This window comes from Catharus ustulatus, chromosome 9 (assembly GCF_009819885.2).
Source record: "Catharus ustulatus isolate bCatUst1 chromosome 9, bCatUst1.pri.v2, whole genome shotgun sequence".
NCBI classification, from domain to species: domain Eukaryota; kingdom Metazoa; phylum Chordata; class Aves; order Passeriformes; family Turdidae; genus Catharus; species Catharus ustulatus.
Genome location: NC_046229.1, coordinates 12,124,830 through 12,147,418, shown reverse-complemented (window position 1 = coordinate 12,147,418; position 22,589 = coordinate 12,124,830). Strand labels below are relative to the sequence as shown.

The 22,589-nt window shown below is 50.2% G+C and overlaps 1 protein-coding gene across 5 annotated transcripts in view; it reads left to right on the top strand.

Moving 5' to 3' along the window:
* Positions 1 to 22,589, top strand: part of SZT2 (SZT2 subunit of KICSTOR complex) — a 53,313-nt gene that overhangs the window by 15,327 nt on the left and 15,397 nt on the right. For 2 of the 5 annotated variants that reach the window (XM_033067630.1, XM_033067628.1), the window contains exons 13-49: positions 73 to 225; positions 568 to 682; positions 3,215 to 3,420; positions 3,813 to 4,037; positions 4,469 to 4,547; positions 4,868 to 4,965; positions 5,227 to 5,395; positions 5,885 to 5,999; positions 6,489 to 6,602; positions 7,099 to 7,299; positions 7,421 to 7,533; positions 8,052 to 8,193; positions 8,696 to 8,854; positions 9,491 to 9,695; positions 9,891 to 10,003; positions 10,455 to 10,713; positions 12,066 to 12,231; positions 12,316 to 12,408; positions 12,570 to 12,651; positions 12,781 to 13,062; positions 13,425 to 13,563; positions 13,792 to 13,908; positions 14,026 to 14,089; positions 14,441 to 14,626; positions 14,695 to 15,036; positions 15,165 to 15,354; positions 15,756 to 15,830; positions 16,003 to 16,141; positions 16,377 to 16,497; positions 16,740 to 16,869; positions 16,975 to 17,127; positions 17,241 to 17,343; positions 17,726 to 17,843; positions 18,068 to 18,179; positions 18,607 to 18,725; positions 19,165 to 19,329; positions 19,932 to 20,016. In XM_033067630.1, the coding sequence (XP_032923521.1) occupies positions 73 to 225; positions 568 to 682; positions 3,215 to 3,420; positions 3,813 to 4,037; positions 4,469 to 4,547; positions 4,868 to 4,965; positions 5,227 to 5,395; positions 5,885 to 5,999; positions 6,489 to 6,602; positions 7,099 to 7,299; positions 7,421 to 7,533; positions 8,052 to 8,193; positions 8,696 to 8,854; positions 9,491 to 9,695; positions 9,891 to 10,003; positions 10,455 to 10,713; positions 12,066 to 12,231; positions 12,316 to 12,408; positions 12,570 to 12,651; positions 12,781 to 13,062; positions 13,425 to 13,563; positions 13,792 to 13,908; positions 14,026 to 14,089; positions 14,441 to 14,626; positions 14,695 to 15,036; positions 15,165 to 15,354; positions 15,756 to 15,830; positions 16,003 to 16,141; positions 16,377 to 16,497; positions 16,740 to 16,869; positions 16,975 to 17,127; positions 17,241 to 17,343; positions 17,726 to 17,843; positions 18,068 to 18,179; positions 18,607 to 18,725; positions 19,165 to 19,329; positions 19,932 to 20,016 (5,447 nt within the window). The remainder of the gene's footprint in view (positions 1 to 72; positions 226 to 567; positions 683 to 3,214; positions 3,421 to 3,812; positions 4,038 to 4,468; positions 4,548 to 4,867; positions 4,966 to 5,226; positions 5,396 to 5,884; positions 6,000 to 6,488; positions 6,603 to 7,098; positions 7,300 to 7,420; positions 7,534 to 8,051; positions 8,194 to 8,695; positions 8,855 to 9,490; positions 9,696 to 9,890; positions 10,004 to 10,454; positions 10,714 to 12,065; positions 12,232 to 12,315; positions 12,409 to 12,569; positions 12,652 to 12,780; positions 13,063 to 13,424; positions 13,564 to 13,791; positions 13,909 to 14,025; positions 14,090 to 14,440; positions 14,627 to 14,694; positions 15,037 to 15,164; positions 15,355 to 15,755; positions 15,831 to 16,002; positions 16,142 to 16,376; positions 16,498 to 16,739; positions 16,870 to 16,974; positions 17,128 to 17,240; positions 17,344 to 17,725; positions 17,844 to 18,067; positions 18,180 to 18,606; positions 18,726 to 19,164; positions 19,330 to 19,931; positions 20,017 to 22,589) is intronic. The other 3 variants (XM_033067632.1, XM_033067629.1, XM_033067631.1) reach the window with 3 other exon arrangements.

The window sequence follows — 22,589 nt, the reverse complement described above, 5'->3', positions numbered from 1 at the left end:
AGAAAGTCTCTGTGGGTTTTGGGGAAGAAGAGAAACTGCAGCTGTGAAATGACTTACTGTCCCACCCTGCAGGCCCGTGCCCAAGCACCTGCACACACCAGGCAACAATGGCCGCTACAGCACCATCCAGTGCCGCATCTCGCACTCAGCCCTCACCTCCCTGCTGCGGGACTGGAGCAGCTTCGTGCTGGTGGAGGGCTACTCCTACGTCAAGCTGATCCACGGGTGAGAGGCTCTGAGTGTGGGGAATTGGGCATGGAACCAGACCAAGGATCTGGTTAGACCAGTATGTGGCTGCAGGCCTGAAGCAGATGTTTATGGGAAAGGATGAGAGCTAGACAAGGGGATATGAAATCCTGCAGTTTCTGAACTGTTGCATTGTGTTCCAGGTGCAGCCTGGAGGGAGAAAGGAGCCAGCTGGGGGGTTTCTGCGTGCTAAAACTGATATGTGTTACTGTGAAGCTGTGTAGGCTGTTGAGCTCTGTGGAGCAGATCTCTGCTTGGTCTGGCATGTCAGAGCAGCAAGATCCATGCCATTTCAGCCTTGTCCTCATCCCTCCTCCACAGGTCTGAGGATCTTACCCCTTCCTCGTTCTACGTGGTACGAATCATCTCCAAAGCTCCCTGCATGGTTCTCCGGCTGGGGTTCCCCATTGGCACACCTGCACAGGCCAGGAACAAGGTGAGAGCTGGCTGACTGCTTTGTAGAGTAGGAGCAGAGCAAGAAGTTGTGAACGTGTAAATGGTGGATAGATCCCAGGCAACACTGTGGGCAGCTACCCTTTAATAAGTAACTACTATGTTAAGGCTTAGATGGCTTTGAATCTGCTGTAACAGAAAGGGTCATTTGGGACGAACTTTCTTTGTTAAGTTTATGAAAGATCCAAACCCCAAGACTCAAAGATCGATAGACTAGAATAGCTGGTCACATGGGTGTTTTTCCCACTGTTTAATTCAATTGTGAGGCTTGAAGTGGCTCAAAGGTTATCTAGTCTATCCTTCTGACCAGAGCACAATCAATACCATCTGTAAAGAGCAGCAGATACTTGTCTGAGTCATCTGTAAAGACCTCTGTGATAGATGTACTACATGTTCCCTGGGCTGTCTCTTCCAGTACATGTATATTGAATCTATTGGGCAGGGAGGAAGTTAATAGTTAAAATGCAAACAATGCCCCACATAAGCAGTACAGGGAGAGAAAAAAAAATTAGTACCTAGGAAATGTTTTCAGGATAAAAGTCTTTCAGGTAGACTTTTAATAACCTTTTTGTATCAAAAAAAATGAGCTACCCTAATCAGATGCAGAAGGTGGAGTTACTGTGTGGACTGATTCTCCGGTTATAATGGTTGAGACAAGTCTAAGTGTTCCTAGGTAAAGCATGAGAAAGATGCCCTACTATTAAACTGTGTGAACTTTTTAATATAAACAAGAGGTTTATCATTAAATCTAGATCTTTTATCTTCATGAAAGAAATCTTTGGTTTGTCTAGCTTAGCTTAAGTGTTAATGATTAGTCTGAGGAGAAGCTAACAAACATGGGAAGGACCATCTCTTTCTGAGATAATGAACCCAGATAATACTAAATGTTCTGGCACATCTGCCCTTTGATGACTTGAGGGGATCTGGGACTTGGGCACTGGTTGCTAGGTCAACATGTGGGCTTGGTAATACCAAGTGACAGTTTTTTTTGAAGGAGTTTCTCTGGCAGGTGCAAATGAATATCTCTTTCATGAAGAAGGTGTGAGACAGGCACCATACCCTGCAGCTGTGGGCAAGCTCCAGATCATTGCAGCAGCAACTATATGTAGGTCATAAATTGTATCATCCACAATACTTTTTTTTTTTTTGCCTGCCAAAGAGCTGATTAACTACTCAGTGTGGAGGATGGAAGTAGAACTTGGCCTGCTTTGTTTAAGGGAAAGGGGGTTTTGTGCTGAGCAGCTCAAATTTCCCATGCTGAAGGGAAGGAAAGCACCTGAAAGTTTCAGAAAGCTTTTTGGTGAGAATTTGTATAGGGCACAACTAGAACTGGAGGACTGAGGTGTCATAAAACAGAAGCTGCCTTGGGGAACAAAGCAAGGAAATTGAAAAAGTGCTCTGTTTCATCACAGCAGAAGCTGTTTGTGATTTTCCCAATCTTTTTTCTAGTCAAAGGTTAGGAAACTCATTTGGAGGAAGGTAACGTGCTGAGTTGAGGAAATGTGCAGGTGGCCCAGAGCTATTTCAACCTCTCTGCTTTGGTGACACCTAAGCAGCACAGTGGTGTCTGGAAGCCAGCAGGGATAACTGCAAAACAGTGGGATTTGGGAGATTAAACACCATTAGTGATTCTGTGATACCAATATGACACCATGAAGGGGACCCAAGTGGCAACACAATGCAGGAAAGAACTCTTGTTTAACATTTGGATTTGGGGATATTCCTTTCCTTGAAAAAGACATAGTAATTATGGGAAAAGTTACTGAAATAATTAATGTTGAGGAAGATGGAGAACTGCTGTTCTTCTGTTTGCCTACAATGGTAATAAAAATTGAAGAAATTGAACAAAGATCATGAAAAGAAACTTTAGCATAGAAATTTCAAAGAAAACACTGGGCTATTGTGGGAATCAGATGCTGGCATGGGTAGAACTATATTCAGAACTACTGAAAGCTAAAAAGAATAATCAGGAAGTCATTGTGAAACTGTCTTGGAAAAAATTAACCTAAAAAATAACCCAAGCTCCTGAAACCTTTTGCCACAGAGGTTTGACAAATGAACCTGATAGTGGGGGAATGCATAAGACAGAGCCAGACTGTTCCCACAGCTGATAGGGACTAGTTTACATTTACTGTGGGCTGTTGAGGAGAGGAGGAGGGAAGAATGAGGGTGGGTGCTCAGACTGCTTCTGTGGAGGAGCTGGCATGCAATTAATTTGTTTTTAATCTGAGTTTTGGAAGGCAACTTTTTCAGCCTTGAAATAGTCTTTGGGGGTTTTTAAACTTTGCTTTTGCTTTTAAAATTACTTAAAATAGGGACCAAAGAGCCTTGTGTCATCTTGATCTTGGTCTTGCTAGTGCCTCAGAAGTAAAATGATGTTTAACTCGTGCTCTTCTGTGTATTCAAGGAATGTTCAGTTCCTTTTGGTCAACCTCTTGTTCTAGACACTTATTTTGAGTAGTTTATGTCTCCAGGCGAAGTTGGTCATGTTTACCTTTTGCTTTTGCCATGACAGATAGTGGAAGAGTTACGGGACCGAATCTTGCAGCTGCGCTTTCCCCACAGGGTCCAGAGCAAGGAGGCAACTCCAAAAGCAAAGAGGAAAATGTTGGGCAGTAGTTCTCCTTCCAAATCCCCACCTGTGCCTGGGGCCCAGTCGGCCCTCTCAGACAGACCCTGCCTTGTTGTGCTGCACAAACCCTTGGAGAAGCTGCTTATCAGGTAGGGGTGGAGTACCAGGCTGTTAGCACAGCCCCCTTGCCCTGCAGAGCAGGGGAGAGGAGGATCTGTGGGTGGTGCTGTCAGTTGTAGGATGAGAGTGCTGTGAGTGAAACTGGTGCTGGTTGGGATGGGTTTGGTTTGCATGGCTGTGAGTTGCAGCAGGGATTCTTGGTGGACAATCAGATTTATCACTCCTACTGAAATACAGTGTAGAAGTAAATTTAGTTACTGCTGTCTGAGCAGAATACATGCTGAGCCAGCCATGTTCTGCTGCTGGAGGACTCTGTCCTGGGCCCAGCAAGTGGGATGTGAATCCAGACAGCTCTGACCCTAAACAGAAAAAAAAGGATTTTTTTTCCACATCTGTGTGCCACACTTCTTCCCTCTCCTAGGTATGAGAAGCTGCCTTCTGACTATCGAGCTCCCTTCATTCTCAACCTGGAGCATCCCCCGGTGTCTGGCCCCCTCACCATGGTGGCCAATCGCACTGCCTCTTCCACCCTGGCTTCGCTGTCCCGCTACTTCTATCACCAGCGCTGGATCTGGAGTGTGCAGTCAGGGCTGGCACCAGCTGTGCCCATCACTGCTGTGGCCCAGCTCCTTTCCACTCTCACAGAGTAAGTTGCACACCTGGCAGGGGTCCTCTTTCCAAGCTAGTCCTGGGGATATAAGGGAAAGCAAGGTTGACCTTGCTTATTATGTATATGGGGCCTTATTATAGGTGACAGGTAAAGCTGCTGTGCAGAGAGTTTTGGTCTTTTACACAGCTTCTAGAGCCACTTGGGTCAGTGCTTTACCCAGTTCTGCGGCTGTAGTTGAGGAAAGTGAGAGAAAATGTTCTGGAAAACATGCAAAAGAAAGGGCAGAGGTGTTACTGTGCCTGGAGTGTACTGTTCGTCACACAGGCTGTTCTGGCAGTGTCATATCTCCCTGTTCTCTGTTTTGAGAAGGACAGTGTTTTGGGGTGAAGTGTACAGTCACTCTTGCATTTAAAGCTTACAGTATGGGTGGAGAAGTCCTGCAGGTCTGACTTCCTCTCTGTTGCAAGGGTTCGTCTGTCAGAGGGTTTCCACTTTGCATCCAGCGGGGATGGGATTATCAACATGGTGCTGGAGCTGCCCATACAGGTGAGCCTGGGTGCTGTCCTCTTGTGGACACAGTCCCTCATTGCTGGTTCTGGGGTGGATTCACCTTCCTGTGATAGGATTTATCACCTGCTTCTAGCACACACCCTTGATAGGTGTAGGGAGAAAGTAAAGCAGCTTGTGGGTTGAGCATTTTTCTGCCTTCATCTGCAGCTAGAGAGCTGCTTTGTGGTAGGGGTGTGCTCTGCTGGAGGAGTTTTTGGGGTTGGACAGGCTTTCCATCACTGCTGGTGGAACTGGGTGATGGGACTGTGCTGTGTAAGGGGGTACTGTGTAGGGCTCATGCAGTGTCTCCCCTCCAGATTGATGGCTCAAGTGAGAGCATCGGTGACAGGGAGAAGCACACCTGTGTCGTCCAATACATCCTCTTCCCACCCCACTCTACCTCCACCAAGGACAGGTGAGGCTGCTGTTCTGCTCCCAGGGAGGGTTGGCAGCAGGGTCATGGTTCCAGACTTGCCTTTTGCAGTCAGTGTGGAAAGGAGGGAGGCCTCCACCATCTAGTACAGATAACCAATTGTCATGGATTGATCACCAGGTCACTGGGGCTTCGCCTGCCAATCTTGGGCTCCTGTGGCTGCTCTCACAGCTCTGAGAGGAGCTGCACTGGACTGCTAGCTCTGTTCTACCTCACAGGACTTTCCTTTTGACTTCCCTCCAGCTTTTCCACAGATGATGACAATGATACAGAGGTAGAGGCCATTGAAGTGGACACAGAACTGAACCTGGTCACAGAGTGCTGGGTAGAGCCACAGAGTGGCCATGTCCACAGTACTGCTGAGAACTGGAAGCACCTCCATGGCTTGCCCTACCAGAAAATACCTAAAGCGGTGAGTCCCTGAAAGGGAAGGGGAATGGGCTCTTTTGTGGAGGGAAAAGGGGTCAGTAAAAGTGCATCATAAAACTGCAGGTTAATACTGAGGGCCAGAGAGGTGGGAATGCTAGTAGAGAAGAGTCTGAGATTTCTAAAAGAGGAACTGGCCACTGGCCATAAAAGGCTTCCTGATTGCAGTGCAGTGGATGTAATGATGGTGTGGGATAGCTGGGAAAATACAAATTATTTTGGGAAGAATTAATCTGTTGGAGGGGAGCAAGCTGGACCAGAGAAGGGACTGCAGGTAGTACTGCCAGCACTCCTCCTGAGCCAAGGTAAAAACAGGCTAAAGGGCTGGTGGAGAAGGAGGGAGCAATGAGTGAGAATAGGGCAACTCTGGGAACAGGATTATAGATGTTCCCTCTCCTTGCTTTTAGACTATTTTCTTCTGCATTTGTGTGTCATAAATCTACTGCATAAACTGAGCCTTAACTGCTTACTGCAGCTCTACCCCCGGGACCTTGCGTGCATTTCCACCATGCTGACCTTCGAGTACATCAGCCAGTTGTGCCAGAACAAGGAGTGGGTCTGCCCTCCTTCAGACACCAAAGCTGCTGAAGGTGAGTCTGCCATCTGTGTCCTAGCAAGCTTGATGGAGCAAAAAAGATGGTAGATCTTGAATGTCTCAGGACTCATAAAAGGTAGAACAGGTATTTTGACAATTTTGTAGACTTTGATGGCTGTGGGTCACTTTGTGTCACTTATGCTAAGTTGGCAGAGAAATGGCTTCATCCTGAGAAAGGCAAAAAAGCATTGAGGCTTTCTGCCTAGGCTGGAGAGGTATAGAACTGACCTTGCTTGAGCAGGGGGATTGGTCCAGATGACTTTCCAAAATCAGCCATTCTGTAATTGTGTGAGAGGAACTGACTTCAGGAGCAGGTGGAAGCTCATCTCTTCAGTGATAGACCTGGTGTACCTGGGCACGTGGTTTTATAGGAGTTGTAAAGGATGTTAAGGAAGAGCTCCTTTGTTCTCAGTTTCACGTCACAGTTCCCAGACAAGTTTGTGGAATGCTTGTTTTTGGGTGGTCCTGTTGATCTCTGTTGCAGATCCAGACATGGGGCCTGGTTTTCGAGTGCATGAGATCCCATTCCAGTTCAATCTCATGAAGCTCTTGCCCAGGTGCCAGCAGGTTGAAATGTTCTTTCTCATGCTGACAAAAGGTAGGTGCCTCTTCACCACCTGTCTCCCCTTGTCTTCCCTCCGTGGCTATGGACAGCCTGCTCCATGTGCCTGTCCCCCTGGGCAGCAGCATGTGAGCACTGCCATGCTTCTTTTAGTAGCTTGGTGCTGTTCTTCCTAACTCTGCAGCCCCAGGGCTGTCCAGCTATATTGCTGCCTTTCCTGGGATGATAATTTGTAAGAGCTGCTTTCAAAATTGTTAAACCTAGATAGTTGCTTTGTGGTGGTGGTTTCTTGTGTGTACCCCCAGCGTCTCCACAACAGTTAGAGTAGCAGGGTGGGTCAGTGCAGGGTAACTAATTAGGCCAAAATTCCAGGGTCTCCTCAACACTCTCCAAGTCAGTCTTGCAGAGGTGCTGGGGAAAATTCCTGGCTATGTGGAAGTGTTACTTTGCAGAGAGCTATCTTCTTGGATTCATGGGAAGGTGGTGGCTATGGAGATGCTTTCTCTGAAGCTGTCATGGTTTTGTTTTGAAGCAGAGAATGAGGAGGTGACCAAGGACTCTTCGTTTGTGCCCAATGAAATGCTACTAAACCTCTTCCATGGCTGCCTTCAGCATGACCTCAGTGACCGGGAGGTCCCCATGGCTGATGCTGATCATGTGGCTTTCATGGAGCAGGTTCTGCAACGGGATCGTGATGGCCATCAACCCCCCTTCACACTCCCTGTGATCAGAGGTAAGCACCACGAGTGTGGCACTAGTGACACCAGGGGCAGTGAGGTTTTTCAGGAGCCTTGCTTTCAGGTCTCATCCTCAGCTGGGGTTTTTCAGATTGGTTTCTCTGTGCTCCTTTTCAGAAGAAACCCTAAAAACTTCTGGGACCCTGGAGCAGCAGGATGCTTCTGCATCTTATCATCTTGTTGGCAGTAATGGCACCAGGGATATGACTGGCTCCACAAGTACTCTGCAGGTACTGCTATCCTGCTTTCCTTCTCCTGAACCCCCTCAGAAGCCAAGGCAGCAGCTGTTAAAGAGCAGGAGAGTTAAAAGGTCTGAGAAAGATTGAAAGACAGCTGTTCTTCCCCACCTTTGGCAGCAGTTTAGGGTGTATCTTGTGGCTGAAGTCCAGCAGGAATCTAGGTGTGTGGATAGTTGCATTCACTGTGGGCCAAGCCTGTTACAGCAGCACTGGTGCTGTGCTGCAGATTGCTCTGGACAATGGGCAGTCACCGCCTAGAGATCAGAATTGGCCCCAGCAAAGCTGGCTAAGCATCTTCTGACTGTTGTGCTGTACTTCCTGGAGCCAGGCTGCTCCAAGAATAGTGACTTGTAGAGCCAGGCTGCTTTGAGAATGTGCAGAGGTGACCAGGGTGATTTCAGTGCTGTGCCAACCAGCAGGCCTGGAAGAACTTGCTCTGTGTGGTTACTGCCTCAAGGTGGGCCTGTGCCATATGCCATGAGGTTATCCAACTTCTGCTCTTCCATCAGAGCCTTGGCAACACAGAGCTGCCTGAGGATGATGTGACACTGAGTGACACAATGGGGCCCTTTCCCCCTCAATGGCGATGTTATGCCAAGCTGGTCAACCCGCAGCATGTGTTCCTGACCTTCCTGCCAGCCACCTTCTCAGGTGAGGGGGTCTGGTGTGGGGAGCAAGAGAAGGCAGCAGTCTCATGCACCTCCTCAGGGGAAAGCCAAAATCAACTCTTGTAGGGTGGAGATAAAATTGAATAGCAGAGTTCATGCATAGTCTTTTTGTACCACATGGCCAGGAATAGAATAGTGCCGAGTGTTGAATGTCCTGCTCTTCTCTCAGGATGTGGTGCTACTCACATTGGGTTTTCAGGTGGAGAATATGATATTGAGTTGTTTGTTAGCTGCAGCCATTTGGACTGCAGTTTTCCCAGTGGGGTTGTTAATGAATGAATTAAGGAGATTGCTAGTGGGATGGTCTGGGAGAGTCCCTGCTTCTGGGCATTTGCTTCCACTGAGCCACTGATGAAGGCTGCTAGGCTCAGATAAAGCTGCTTCTACACACTAAGAGGTAGCAGGGAATCTGCTCTCTTGGGAATGTAGACTGAGAGGTTAAGCTGTTCTCACTGGACAAAGGATAATTTTATTTTCTTCTCCAGATGTACAGAAGCTGATGGCTTGTGGGTTGGACAAATCTCCAAAAGATGAGAGTCGATCTGGAGAAGATACCATGGGACCTGTCTGTGCAGAGCGACTCAGGGCTGAAGAGGGGGATGCTGCAGTACCACTACCAACCCTCAGCATAACACCAGCCCACGGTACTGACAGCACCTTGTTAAAGTATTGGTAGCCTTACTATTCTTGAGTTTACTGTTGGGCAGATTAAAGCAGGAGGAATAACAGGCTGCTGCAGCCTGGCAGGTCCTGCCTGGCAGTCAGCAGAGTCAGCACAAGAGGCACAGTGATGTTCATGGGGGCATGAAGGAGTGTAATGCAAGTTGGGTGCCCATGGCCTAAGGCTGGTTCCTTGTGGGCAAGGAGGTTGCTGGTAGATAGAAGCTACTAGGAATGACAGTAGTGGGCTGCACTGGAAAGTTAGTGGACTCTTGTTTCATGATCCAGACTGGTACTGTCAGCAGCACGTTATCTTGGGGAGAAAGGCACAGGATTCGACGTATATGGGATTTGCCCAGCCCCTAGAGCAGATCAACCATGCTTGCAGTGGGTTGTGCTGCTGCAGGAGGTAGTGGTGGTGGTGATGAGCAGTCATGGCTGTGAAGGGGATCGAGGTGGCCAAAGCACTGGGCTGAATGGTTGGATGCTGGGTGAGGACAAGTGGTGAGAAGCTTGAAAAACCAGTGTCTAACTGTGGTGCTTCTGTTAGAGCTGTGATGTCTCCAACCAAGAACAAGGCACCATCAGAGGTCTTTATCTTAGAGTTGTTTCATTTGCAGAAGTGAGCCAGGACCCTGGGGAGCAGAGTGGCCCCTCCAGGAGAGATGTGCACATCTCCTTCTGTCGCCAGAACTCGCAGTCTGAGCTGGGCGAGTGCCGCCGGTTCCGCTGCCCCATTTACATCTACAGCTGCTCCCTGGAGCTGTTACGGGAGCAGCTCGTCAGCCCACGGGCACACCGTCCTCCTCGGGACATCTTCTTCAGGTAATACCAGCCATACCTGGTGCCTAGACAAAAACCAGAGGAGTTTTCTTGACAAGAGGCTGGCTCTGGCGTGTCTCCTTGGCTTGGCCTATCTTATAGCAGCCACTGCATGTGCATGCCCTAGGCTCTGCTTTAACCATTTACAGTCTAAAATGTGCTTCTTTGGTACTAAAGGCTGTGGTTCCTCTTTTCCAGGTCCCAGTCTCTGGAACGTCCTCCAACTGCTGCTTGGCTAGACCACAAGCACAAGGAGCTGGTGACTTACTGCACACTGCTGCAGGAGCACTCTCACCAGTGCTATGTGAAAGGTGAGCAGCAGCATAATGGGGCCTGTGGCAGGGTTGGGTTGGACCCTAGATCTTCTAAGAAAGCACTGTCTCATTTTCCTTGTGATCTTACTCCAAGCAAAGGGAGGAGCTGTGGGGTTGATGTGGCACCAGGAGAGATTTAAAGATGCCTCTGTGCATTCCCTGTGGGCTTTGCAGAGGCAGTTCCCAAACCTGTGGAGTGCTGAAGGAGAATCTCTTCTTTGATGCCTTCTTCTCACCTTCAGGGTGACAGATGCCATGAGCACTCTGGTGTCACCCAAGCCCAGGGTAGCAGGCAGCCTTAGGTGCCCTGGCTGCCTCCTGTCTCCCTTCACTGACTCCAGCTCTGTGCTGGGACTTGGTGAAGATCTGTGTGTGGCCACTGCCTGACTCCCACAGCCTCACGTCCTTGGGATGCCATGGGATGCTCAGGCACTGTGTTTATGTCTAGGACTGTTCAAGAGCCTTCAGCAGTCACACAGCATCAGCTCCCAGGACCTGCTTACTGCCATGGACTACTGTGAGGAGCTGCTCCAAGAGATTGATATCACCAACTTCCTACTGACGGTGTGCAGCCATGTCCGCTCATTCCGAGAGAGCCATCAGCATTTCCCTACACACTCCAAGACAGCCAGCTTCCAAGTGGGCAGCATAGAGCAAGAAGACGAACAGAGCTCTAGGGAACGAGGTGTCTTGGTCTCTGAGTCAAGGTAGGAACCCACCTCAGTCTTGCTTCTGTTCTTAGCATTATGCCAGGACAAGTCTTTTTTTCAAGCATCTCTTGGTGCCAGCTAGAAGGAATGCTGTAGGGCAGAGTCTCAGAGCCACGCAGAAAAGCAGATACTTACAATGAGATGCCCACCTGGTATGGTGTCCACCAGGACCCTCTGTTTTTTTGCAGTCTCTGGTGACACCCATCCTTCCTTTCTCTTGTAGTCTTGGCTTGTTGCTGTCCCATCTGGCCTGAGTGCAGTTTGTCTGCAAGCCTGCAAGACTTGTTTCTGGAGAAATTATGTATCTCCTGATGTTTGACTCATTAGAGCTTGCTGTTGACTCTGGTGTAAATGATAGCTTTGTTATCCTTTCCTAATGAATAAAGTGTCACTTTTTAAAATTAAAACTCTGGAAAAAATGCACAAGAGAAACACCAAAGCAGAATTGAAATATGCTAAACTTCTGTCCTATTCCTTAGGGTATTTATGAGGTTTGCATCTCCTCTGAAAACTTAAGGGGGAAAGAAGGGCTATGCCTTAGTGTCTGTCAAAGAAACACTTAGGTCCTCTGCACAGTTCCTTTATGTGAATTCACTAGCATCTATTGGGAATCTCCAGTACTATGTCATCTTATACCGTAAATCATTGAGGCGAGACTGATTTTGAAGAACTTCAGTGTTTAAAAAGCCAGGTGGCTTCCAGTGCTACTTTCCCCAAGAAAAACCGTGGCAACATTTTTTTTGTTTATAGGATGTTATGAATCACATATCCGAATGCCAGTTGCAGTTGCTTTTACTGAAGAATGCATATCTTGTGATACATTGCACCCAGATCTGCCACCTATATCACTAATTTGAGTATCAGGGGAGTGCTTTGAGCAGTCAACATCCTACTCCCCAGGTTGCTTTTCCCGAGTTTTAGGGACTAATTCTGTCATGGAGCTGCTAAGTGAGCATGGACCTGAGCTTTGCTGCCCAGACACTGGGGTGCTGGCATGGTGGTACTGGCTGTGAGGTGCCCTGGACTGGCTGCTGGTAGTTCAGGTTGCTGCAGGCCTATCCCTGTAGTCTGTGTCTCTATTTCCCTGGGAGGGTGTGTAGTGTGATATACAGACATGGCAGTGTGATTAGCATGGTTAAACTACCTCAGGCCTGGCTTCAGACAGCATGAGCCCTTAGCTGGGCACATGGGTGGCTGCTGGGCTGTGCAGCTGTGCCTGTTCACATTGTGTTGACACAGATGGGGGTTGGGCAGCAGGGAGGTGGGATACTGGCAAGATGGATAACACATAAAACTTGTCTTGTTTCTTAATCTGCCTGTCTGACCTGACCTGTCCACAATCCTGTCAGTGCTGAAATGGAAGACTACAGCGAGCAGGACTCCCATAACATTGCCAGCCCCACAGAGGAGCCAAAGAGCAGTGTGGGCACCAGCTGCTGTTCAGAATTTCCCCTCTCATTGCTGGAAATTGGACAACCCTGCCAGGCACACCCAGACTTGCATAAAATTATCCAGGTGAGGAATGTACAAGCTTGACCTGTCTTCAACAGGAGAGTGTCAAGTAGGATGCCTGCTTCATACTTGGGATTTCTGTTTTAGGAAAAATTCCTGGAAATTGGAAGTTTACATTTCAAGCCAGTGCCATCAAATCCTCACTATTTCTTCTACTGCCCACCATCAGCCAAGAAAGAGGTAGGCATGAGGCTGTCCTGACAGGCAGCTGATCCTTGTGGAGTAGCTTTTCTTGGTGTCAAGTCTGGATTTGGGGCTGGCAGACTTAGTCTTTGGAGCTCCCATCAAAAGCCTAATGTATTGCCTGGTTCTAGTATGTGCTCTTTCTCTCTCCATCTCAGGAAGAGGCATCTCGGGATCAGGCAGACAGGAAAGGCAGTGAGGACATGGACGGATCAGAGGCGGAAATGGCAGCTGAGGAAGGTAACATTTGCTTGCTCTATCTTGGAAAAAAAATGTCTGTCCATGTGATGGTGCCTTTCAGAGCTAGGTGTCTGGTCTGGTCTCTGGAGATGTGGACCTGGTTTGCTGACAGGGATCTTGTATCAACAGGGACTGTGTCTGGATGCTGCATTGCCACAGAGAGTGACCCAGAGCTGGAGGTGGAGTACCGTGAGAAGCTGGAGCACGAGTTCCCAGACTCAGATTCCCTCTCAGACTCCAACACAGTGAACCAGGATGACGACTCCTTCAGCGTGCTGGGAGGGGACTCACTCAATGAGCAGGAGTTCCTGGAGCAGGAGATGCCCCCTCTCTTTGTGCACCTGACCTGCTCAGTGAAGCTGCGTAGCCAGCACAGCTCCATGCCCGTGCAGTCCCTGCCAACTTGTCTAGGTAAGAGCAATTCTTGCTGGGAGGTTAAATGCAGTAGGGCTTCTCTCAGATCCCTGCTGGGTGAGCAGCCCCAGAACAAACATGCTGTGTCTTAAACAGCAGTCTCCCTGGACCAGCCTTCCCTGTAAATCCCCGGGGTTTGCCATCATCAGACAAGGGCTTTTTCACCAGGTCTCCCACTTGCTGTGGGATTGGTCATGGAAGGTTGAAAGGATCATGGAAGATGATGGTGGCCTTCTTGAGCCTGTCCAGGTGTGTGTGACAGCCACCTCTTGCAGTCTCTGTACTTGCCACCAGACTGGGTATGTGTGTAAGCAGAGATGCTTGTTGCTTGAGTCCCTTGGTTTATGATCTCTCCTCAGGGGAAGTTCTGGGCTGCCTGGAAAGCTGCCAGGGCTTGAACACCATTGACTTGGGGGACCTCTGTGTGACCCTGGACATTTTTGTGTTGACACTGCCCCTGGAGATAGAAGTTGTGAACACAGACATCCTCCACAACAGGTAGGTGGAAAGAGACCCTGTCAGCCCACCCTCTGCTTGTGTTGACAGTCATTCTTGGCTCATTTCCATGTACTGAGACTTACAATTCTTCTCACAGAGCCTGTCACAGCCTTAAGAAAACTGAAATATTTCCTAGATAGACTCACCTATAGAGATCCCTTTTCTGCTGTCTGTGTCTGTTTATCCTCTCTGGCTCCAGCACTCAGGCTGCTCTCTCTCCTGTGACAGATGCACCTCGGAGAGCAGTGTGTCCTTCACGCGCTCTCCAGGGCAGCCGTCCTCTTTCCGCTCGGATGAGGACATCATGCACAACCTGGAGCGGCTCCCGTCCACCGGAGATGAGAGGTATGGCCCAGCAGGTGTAGCAGGCCCCTCACCCATTCCTTTTACTACCTGAGAGCTGCACTGTGGTAGCTCCATGAATGAGAAGGACTGGTTGATTCTTTTACTCCTCTCTCCTAGGCACCCTGCTCTTTCCAACCTCCCTGGAGTGCACAGGCAGGCTATTGAAGCCACTATGAATGAGGTAAGCCAGATTTGCCTCCCTGCTTCCAGCTAGAACACACAACCACTGTTCCACACTTCCTAGCCTGCACCAAGCTGCAACCTGTCAGCTGAGCTGGCTGCTAGGCTTTACTGGTGTCCCATAGGCTAGCGTTGTGGTTCCCAAAAGTGTGGGATTACCTTGAGAAAATTCTTGTGTAATTGGAATGGGCCAGGCAGAGCTGTCTTCTAAAGGCCTTTGGTTAGGTACATTCAGGAGATGAGGGATGTGGGTGGTGAGAGGCTGCCTTCATCCTGTTGGGGCTTGGGTGAGAATAGAGGCAGACTTGCCAGCACAGGTGACCTGGATGTTCTGTGTCCTTGCTCTGCTCAGATTCGTTGGCTGCTGGACGATGAGATCGTGTCAGCACTGCGTCACTCGCAGGTCATCAACACCTCCATCCTGCACAGGGTGGCCACCCACATCTATAACTCCAAGGGCCGGCCCAGCTGCCACAGCGAGGTGGTGCTGCTCCAGTTTGTCTTTGGGCCTGAGCACTCTCTGGAGAAGTTCAAGGAGGTAAAGAGAAAGCCCTGAGGCAGCATCATGGTTTGCTAGCAGGATGCTTATTTTTCTCTGTGTTGCAGGAGTTCAGAAGAATGACTCTGCCAGGCTACATGCTGAATGCAGAAGGCGATGACTACCACTACATCTCCATTAGCCGGCTGCATTCCAGGAGGGCTGCTCCAGACCCTTCAGGGACACCCTGCTTGCAGCCGCCAGCTGGAGGGGGCACCAGGACAGGCCTGGGCCAGGCAGGCCAGGAAGGGAGCAGTGAAACAGAGGCAGAAGGTTCTGAGCTGTTACAACACACAAACTGTGTCCTTCCAGAAGAAGGCCGGGGTCTCTGGGAGTGGCCAGAGAGTGAGACACGCATTGTGCCGGACACAGGAAACCCTGCAGGTGGAGGCAGCCGCACACAGAATGAGGTGAGAAGCAATCTGAGCAATCTGTTGGTGAGAATGTGTGGAACCTTGGAAACAGAATGCAGAAGGATGATGGGATTTTTCTCAGTGCCTGTTTTTCTGGTCGTTTTTCTGACCTTGGCTTTATACAGGCTCCAGGAGATACGCTGAGATTTGATCAAAGCAGAGCACCAGGCCAGGACTCCATGGAAGAGGCAGTTCCAGAAACAACCATACAGTCATTGCCCTCATCATCCTCTGAAAAGGGAAACAGTGAGAAATCGCCATTGGTGGCACCATCTGCAGCAAGCCTGTCTGAGTCTGTAACACAGGGCAGGGAAGGTAGGTGCTGCCCTGTGGGCAGGATGTACCTCAGCATCAGAAACTTTTAAAGGAAGAGCCCAGTTCTGGCTGTGACATACGTAATATAACTGCCAGTGCTGTTGCTGTCCCTAAATACCCACATTGGTACCCAGGATTTTGGTCTCTTCCTTGCCAGGGTGCTGACAATTCAGTGCTTAACATTACCCAAGATACTAGGCTGTGCTGCTATACTGATATCCATAATGACATGCAGTTCCTGGTGACTTCAGTAATGGCTATGAGAACCCTTATTCCCCAGCCCTGCTTCCCCGTGGCCAGCACAGCCTGATTGTCCTGTGGCATGATGTTTCTCCAGTGGATGGGGCATGAGGTGGAGCTTGGCAAGTATTTTCATGGTCAAACCCCTGTTCTCTTTGCAGGCTCCATCAAGCAGCGTCCCAGCCGTGTGCAGAGCCTCGTGTCGAGCCAGGGCAGCATGGACTCTGACCACCTGGGTGAGTCTGCCAGGGCAGGGGATGAGGGTGTGTGGTGGCACTGATGTGACACACTGTGGGGTCTGTGTGCCTGGGCTGGGGTGAGCTCTGAGGGCAGGCTGTGTGAGTGGCTGCCCTGCCCAGGGAAGAGGTGTTTTGCCAGGCTTAGGGCTGAAGTGAGGATACATTTCAGGTTATGATGGGGGAAGCAGTGACTCGGAGTATGAGGAGGCGTTAATGAGCGACCAGGAGCCCAGGTGTCCCCTTATGCCAGATTTCTGGCTCATCATAAAAATCCATCAGGACCGAGTGGAGGTCTATTACCACACACGGTAAGGAGGGTTCCCTGTCTGCCCACTGCCTCTCTGCACTGTGATCTTGTTGCCACTCGCTCATGTCTGGACAGGATCTCATCCCTGCCCAGTGTGGGTGGGAAGTTACAGGACTAGATTGGTGCTCTGTAAGGGGAAAACTGCCATCCTTTCCCACTGTGTTCCTGCTCCCAGCGCCCAGCGACGGGCACTGTCCCGGTGCCCTGCTCACCCCATCCTCTCTTTCTTCATAAAGCAGCCTGAGTGTGGAGAAGGCAGCATCAGCAGAGACAGAGGAGGAGCAGCCAGGGGAGTGCCAGAGTCTCAATCAGGTGGTGGTGAAGAAGATCAGTGAAATCTGCAGGGTTGTCAATCAGGTAATCAATCTTAAGAGGCCACTAACAGAGCTGCCAGTGATTAGATGGTTTAGTTTGGAAGGGACCTCTGGAGGTTGTCTGGTTTGGGCTGAGCTCAGAAGAGGGCCTGGGGAGCCAGATCAGCTGGTGGAGTCCCATCTTGCGGGGGTCATAGGAAAAGGGATTGAGTCTGGCCTAGACACTTCTTGCTGTCTTCCATGGCTGTGCAAGCAACAGAACCAATCTTTCCTCGTCCTTTGCAGCGCTTGCTGCTGCAGGACCTGCATGACAGCCACATATGCAACTCATTACTGGTAGCAGAAAGTGAGGAGGACATCTGGAAGAGTGAAACACCCTATACTTCATACAGGCAGCGTGTGATGCCCACGGATGGTATGGATATTTCTTGGTCATGCCTCAGCTGCAGTGTTACACAGATGCCTAAGAAGTTGTTAAGTTCCATGCTGTGGCCCCAACTATGTCCTATGTTCTTTACAGATTACTCTGTGGAGGAGAGCTACCAGCCCCGGGACTACCTGGCTGCCACCATGCAGTTCATGCCAGGGCACTTTGCTTGTGGGGTGGTGTGGAGCACACTTATCCACGTGCATTCACGCCTCAAGATGGGCCCCAACATGGGGGTCTCACGAGGTGCGTAGAGCCCGGGTTCCCTCCCATTTGGCATGTCAGGAGTCCAGCTGCTGGCTGGATTGGCACTCCACAGAAGGGTATGTGGGATAGCTAATGTCCCACATTGCCCACAGCTATCCAGGCACTTCGCTCGGTGCTCAACGCCTTCTCTGTGGTGAACAGGAAGAATATGTTTGTCTACCAGGAACGTGCCACTAAATCTGTTTTCTACCTCCGGTAAGAAGCCAGTGTGACTTGTTGGCCTGTTGGCCTTGCTATATGTGTTACACCAGACTGTGAGCTCCTTGGGACAGAAAGCATCTGCCCAGCTTCAGGGACTGTGTTGTGCCCCAAGCAGCAAATATCTGATTTCTGATGAGTCAGTCACATCAAGCCAGGCCCATCCTGCTCTCCCTGTGCTAAGCCTTTACATGGGAGGAAAAATGATGGGTTTTTTGAGGGTACCAGGGAGCAGTTTTTCCACAAAAAACCTCCATATTCTAAGGACTAGTTCCCACAAAGTGCACAGGGGAGAGCAAGGAAGATGTGTGTCTTCTGTGGATGTATGATGCTGTCATCCTTGGGAATGGAGGCTGACATGTCTTTGTCTTGTATTCAGGCTGACTGAAACCACCCACAGTGGGAAGGTGTGGGAAGCAGAGAGCAGCCTTAGTGCATCATCTCGCTCACTGGCACTGACACGCAGCCAGGAGCCCATTTACACTGAGGATCTAATGGTGAGTTTGCTGCTCTGTGTGAGTGTCATGGGTGCTCATGGTCACAGGAGTGGAGGCAGCTCAGTAGTTCCAGCAGCCTGGATTTTATGTGGGGTAAAACTTACCCTGTAGATGTGTGGGGCAACAGTGAGTGGCATCTGCCTGATCCTGCTGACAGCCTGGGACAATGATGGATCTAGAATTCATACAAAACTACTTCCACGTGGCTGTTTTTGTTTCTGCAGGGTTCTCGTTCCTCTCTGGACACTGCCTCATGCCGTAGTGTGGACTCTGCCCGCCCCGTGGGACAGATAGACAGACACATTCAGCTGATGGTTCATGGTGTTGCCCCAGCAGGTATGTGTTGTAGCACCTAGCAGCAGAACTGTGCTGATGTAAAGCAGAGGACCAAAGCTCTGCTCGCTGCCCGCTTTGCTTGAAGGAAGAGGAATCTCCTTCTTGAGCAAACAGCTCTTCCTTAGCTCAGAGCTGCTCTCTGTTTTGTGTGGGTGAAAATATAAGGAAAGGATCCATAGCCCACAGTGAAACCTCCTGCAGACCCTGTGCAGGAGTGCATTTTGTCTTTGCCTACTGCACCAGCAGTCTTTTGTGATCATAAACCCATAGAAAAATATGTCTGAGGAAATTGATGGTGGGGAAAGTCATGTTCTGTGTGGGAAGTGAGTGTGAGGATGGTACATTCTGGACAGGGAGGAAGAGGTGGCTATAGTCATACTTACTGGATAGGGTGAAAAAGCTGGTTCTACCTCTGCTCACTTGTCAGGACCTGAGATCACAGATGAGCTGGTGAAAGTGCTGCGCAGACGCCTCGATGAGGCCACCCTGGACATCATCACTGTCATGCTGGTGCGGAACTGCAAGCTGACCCCAGCAGATGTGGAGGTACCTCACTGGCTAATCTGCTCTCCATTCCAGGGCACTTTCCTATCTTTTGACTTGTCTCAGCCTCTCCTGCCCCAAGGAAGGCCTGCTTGGTCAGGCTAGCATTCACCGAGGAATATACTGTGTGGGTTCCAGGGTAGCTGGGAGATTCCCTCTGCTGGGTTTACAGCATGACAGGACTTCCCTGTGCCCTCCTTCCCACACCTTGGAATGCCCACATCTCATCTTGGGGCTGTCCTGGGCAGGGCCAGGTGTTGGACTTTGATCCTTGTGGGTCCCATCTAACTCAGGATATTCTATGATCTGTCTCAGGCCACTGCCTAGAGTTCTGCCCACCACACTTCCCCTTTGCAGAGCCAACTAGTATCATCTTTATCAGTGTTAGAGCCCCAGGGCAGCCTGCTAGTCCCAGCTGGGTTTTAAAGCCTCCTGTGTGCAGTTTATCCAGCCCCCCGGGACGCCGCCCACAGAGGTGCTGCACTTCTCCCTGCCGCCCTCCGCCCTGCCCTGGCTGCACGCTGTGGCCTATTACCTGCGGCAGAACCTGCTCATCTTCCTGCACACCCCCAAGTACACCGACAGCAACGTGGAGCACCACTTCAAGGTGAGGAGGGCTGGGGCTGGGACAGCAGTCTGCCCAGCTTCTAGCTGCTGCTGGGGGCATTTTTTGGGGCAGCTCAGGTGCCATGCTGCCAGCTCTGCTATGGAGGGTTAGGGAGAAACTGACACTAACTCCTGGAGGAGTTTTACAGGGCTGAGCACATCCTGATTAGCGTGGACAGGCTGGGCTTTCATGACAGGTGGTCGCTGTGCAAAAAGCAGCAGCCACAAAGCTCATGCCCTCAGTCATCTCCCAGGAGCATGGGAGAAGATCCCCTTCCAAAGTTGAACTTAGCTCCTTGCATGGCTCCCTCAGATCTAAGGACTGAAATATCAGGATTAATAATAATTCGGAAGCAGCTACCCACCACTTAGCATGGCCATAGTAAAGACAGAGGGTAAGGCCAGATATGTAGTGCCACATAACTCTGTATGAGCTGTAAGGGGTTCCTTCACCCCAGCAGTGGTGAAGGATGTGTTGGCAAGTGTTTTGAGTAGGTCTGTATTTGATTCTACAGGTTTGGGGATGAGCTCTGCATATACACAAGCCTCTTTCCAATTAAGGCAAATCTAATTTTTGACAGTATTCTTCCTTGTTCTCCTTAGCACTACTTCAACCACAATGGGACCGTCCCCGACCAAGATCTCTATTTGTACAACAAACCAGGTGGCCAAGGCACTGGTGGAAAAGGTATTGTGCTAAATTCTTCTGAAACAGGGTATGGGACTCTGTGTTGGGGAGGTGTTTCTCATGCTGGAGAGCTGTGAGTGACTGAGGAGAGCCAATGCTGAGGGACTGCACACCTCTGCATGTGTGGCAGAGCAAACTAAGGCCTCCCACACAGCAACTTGCTAAGCTTGACCTATTGCTGCAGGAAGCAGCTCTAGACATAAGTGTGGGGCACAGAGGCTCCAGGGGCTGGAGGGGGAGCAGTTGTGGCAAAAGCCGTGCTGCAGAGGGAAATGTGGCTGCGTGTAACTGAGCATTGGCTGTGTGGGCAATGTCCTTGCTTTTTTCTCTAGACTGCTGGAGAAGGGGCCCACCCTGCAGCAGGTTGTCATGTCATATTTTGTCCAGGCCGTGTGGGCTGTCACCTGGCCATTGTGTGTCCTGTGCCCCTTGTGCACTGTTTGAATGTTCTTCTGTTATGTAGGTACCATGTCGGACCTTGTGCAGCACCTCTTTCCACTCTCTCACTTCCAAGGTAGCACCTGTGGGTCCAAGTATTATTCCATCTCCTTTTCCCATGCAGCTCTCTGGTCCCAGCTGTTCTTGTTTTCCTTGTGTTGTGGCTTCAGCTCTGAATCCTCTGTGTGTTTGTGTGTGTGTGTCCATTTAGTGAGCCCTGTCTCTTGCTGGCTGGATAAATGAGCAAACAGAACCTGCTGCCCTGAGGTGGCAGCTCAGTGATTCCCAGCTGCTGAGGGTCCATGTGCTGCCCTGTTAGCTTGCAAGGCGTGAACTTCAAAATCCTGCATCTTTCTTCCCACAGGCCCAAAAGGCATCTCTTCCCTGAAGAAGATGGGAGTCCTGATGTTTCAAGTGTAATTGATGCTCCAGGGTGTAGCATCATGACTCTCCCAGTGGCTGTGTCCTGGTGTGGGGTGTTCCCTTGCTTAGTAAAGGGCTGGAGTGGCCAGGCACTGTTAGATGTGTGCTGTGTATTTCAGTGAGCCTGGGTCAGAGGGGGCTCAGAGTCCCCACAGATGGGACATAACAGTTCTCTAGCACCCCACCTCCAGTGTACCAGGCACTAAGACCCTTGGCAGCTCTTGTTGATGTGCCTCATTCTATAGCTCCAGAGCTCAGATTTTGAGTTTCTTAGCTGTATTTTTTTACCTGTGATTTAGTGGTTTGATTTCAGCTTCTCCATGCTCCTGGAAGCTTTGTTCCTTGCAACACGGAGGAGAGCCTTTCTGCTCACTGGGCAGGGGCAGGCTGCTGACCTGGCCTGCTTGAATTGTGGTGCTCAGCTCAGTCAGACTGAAGCAGAGCAGAGGTACAGGAATGGATGTGATAGGGAAATGTGCCAGCGGCTGAAGGGGCTGAGTGTGGGAATTTATCCAGGAGAAAAAAGGGGGAATGGTCTATAATTACCATGTGATCATTCGGCCATTTTGTTGGGCCTGGGTCTGACTGCCAAGCCAGACTGTTGAGGAGTTTGTGCCTTTTACTGTTTAAAGAAAGAAAGTAAGTCTGGTTGGTAGAGCTCATATTCACTGTCATATGCAGCAGATTTCCTGCTTATGATACATCTGTATGTCACCCATGTCCTGGAGAGACGCAGTGCTGCAGCAAGAGGCTCTGGGGGGCTTGCTCATAGGTGTAGTTTCCCTTCCTCAGTGTGGGTGCACATGATCTGCCCTCTGTTTTGAATGCCTACCTCTCTCCTTTGTGAGAATCTCTTTCCATCCCAGTGCACTCTCCCTTGTGTTGGCTATGCCTTGGGGGAAAGGTTGCTGCAGAGCTTATGCTTCAAAAGGAATGATGGAGGCTGGGTGGTTGTGCTTGCTGCTGATGAGACTTGGCACAGCCTGCTTGGGCTGGGCTTGTCTCCATGCAGAGAGGGCACTTGTACTCAGAGCGAGCTGGGGATCTGGTCAGGGACACCTTTTTCTCTGTGGCAGTGGAGTCTGGTGTCACTGCCATCCTTGCTGGGATGGAGGAGGAGAGAGTATGGGCTCAGCAATGTTGTAGGGCTGGGGTTATTTGTATCTGGGCACATCACCTTTAGGCAGTGTTGAGGCAGCTTTGCCATCCAACCACCTATGTGCTGGCTTAGTCAGGGAGCTTTCAAAGGGAGTGGGAACATGTTGGGTTACAGTGTGAGATGGGACCTTGCAGATGCTTCCCTGGTGCTCTGGCCATTGAGCTGGGCCATGGGGAGCCAGCTCTTGTTTCTGCTCTGGTTCATAGCTGGGCTTCTCTTGTGTGGCCCAGGGCTCACAGCACATGGGCTGTGGGGCAGGAACCACACAGCTGCTCTGCAGCTCTGAGCTGTCCTGCTGTGTGTGTGGGGCTCAGTATAGAGAGCCAACAGGTAGGGTCTGAATTTTTCTCTGCAGTGACTCCAGACTAGTCCTGAGTGTGAGCCTGCCTTGTGCCCAGTCCTGCCTGGCTGGAGTGCAGGAAGGTGGGAAGGCACCTAATCTTGTCCAGGTGTACAGTGCACAGGGGGCTGTGAGTGGAATGTGCAACAAGGTGTCATATCTCCAGGGACTCTACATCCTTCACAGCCTGGAGGGGGCTGCTGAAGAGTGTCA